Source organism: Austrofundulus limnaeus, unplaced genomic scaffold (genome assembly GCF_001266775.1).
Source record: "Austrofundulus limnaeus strain Quisiro unplaced genomic scaffold, Austrofundulus_limnaeus-1.0 Scaffold2673, whole genome shotgun sequence".
NCBI classification, from domain to species: Eukaryota; Metazoa; Chordata; class Actinopteri; order Cyprinodontiformes; family Rivulidae; genus Austrofundulus; species Austrofundulus limnaeus.
Genome location: NW_013955075.1, coordinates 1 through 1482, shown reverse-complemented (window position 1 = coordinate 1482; position 1482 = coordinate 1). Strand labels below are relative to the sequence as shown.

At 47.6% G+C, this 1482-nt stretch overlaps 1 protein-coding gene across 1 annotated transcript; it reads right to left on the bottom strand.

Moving 5' to 3' along the window:
• Positions 1 to 245: 245 nt before the first annotated feature.
• On the bottom strand, positions 246 to 633 carry srp9 (signal recognition particle 9). The gene is made up of 2 exons (XM_014000066.1): positions 493 to 633; positions 246 to 392 (listed from the first exon to the last, which is right to left on the bottom strand). Exons 1-2 carry the CDS (start codon positions 562 to 564, stop codon positions 261 to 263), a joined length of 204 nt encoding a protein of 67 aa, XP_013855520.1. The 5' UTR covers positions 565 to 633; the 3' UTR covers positions 246 to 260.
• Positions 634 to 1482: the final 849 nt, after the last annotated feature.

Sequence of the window (1482 nt, the reverse complement as noted above, 5' to 3'; positions counted from 1 at the left end):
TGTGTGTGTGTGTGTGTGTGTGTGTAAACCCGTCCAGAAGACCTACAATTTTTTTCTTTTTGATTTTTTACCTGGATTACTGAGATGCATCAGGACAACCTGCCACAGATTACAGCTGGTTTGACACACAGATTAGATTAAATTAAACCTGTGAGTCTTCTTCAGTAAATAATCCCAGTGCAGGATCCCAGTCTGACCAGTTCAACGTGACTTCAGCAAGTTAAAACAAGCTGTTTAACGGGTATTTACGACACTTTTGTTTAACGGGTATTTACGACACTTTGTTTAACGGGTATTTGCGACACTTCTGACGGTTTACTCACCACAGCGTTATCAGTGACTTTAATGCAAAGATTTCCGTCGCAGTGTCGGTACTTCAGAACCACTCTGACCTGGAACATTAACACGTTTAACGGTTATTAGCTACAAACCGTCAGCGTCCAACAGTCGGGATGCTAACCAGCTAACCCGTGCTGTCCGCCATGTTCTCACCTTCATGGGATCCACCAGGTAAAGTTTCTCAGCCGCACGAGCGAACTCCTCCCAGGTGTGATAGTGCGGCATTGTTTCTGATGAAGTGACGTCACGATAATGATGTTTAAAGTCCTGTTAGTCTGCAGACACACACACNGGGCACCCCTGATTTAAAGTCAAACAGAGCAGGTCGACCCATAAAGCCCCCCACCCCAGTGAGCTGGTTCAGTCGGGGAAATCTCAGGCCCAGAATACAAACACCTGAGGTCCCCCTCGTCTCTGGCTCCTGTCTTTCACCACATTAGGTTGTGTTTGATGGAGACGAGCTCAGCTGATTTCACAAACAGAATTTTCTGCTCGCTCTGCGTTCAGCTGAGCACTGAGGACGTGTTTCTCCTCTCTTAATCTCCTTCCACTCCTCTTCCCCATCACGTCAGGATTTCCTCCTCCTCCTCCTCTTGTTTTTTTCTTCTTCATCACTCATAATTGTTGCCTCCAGATCGTCAACTTGCTTGAATTAGCAATTGGGCCGAGCAGAGCGGAGACGGTCAGTTGTTGGATTCTGAGAGTGTGCTCCGGCTGCGGTCGCTCCTCATCATCACCCCACTCCCTGTGAGGAAGAGGAGCGCTGTAACGCTTGCCCCTGGCCTGGGGAAAGGGATTTGGGTGTCTGGAGACAACAGGGGCCATATGGAGCGGGCTGAGATAGCGAGGCACCCGTACAGAATAATGGATGACGTGTCATGTTTCATGTTGCAGAGGAGCCATCAGGAGGCTGGGGTTGGGGAAATCAAAAGGCTCACATGCTGCTAAAGAGACGGTTGGACCATTTAGCAGGTTTTGATTATTTCCATGCTGGGAGAGCTCTGAATGTAGTTCTGTGGAAAATATGTTGCTTTTATTTCCATACCTGCGATCTGTGGAGGGTGTTTCTGAGATAAGATAAGATAAAACTTTATTGATCCCACAGTGGGGAAATTTGCACATTACAGCAGCTCAAAACAGGAC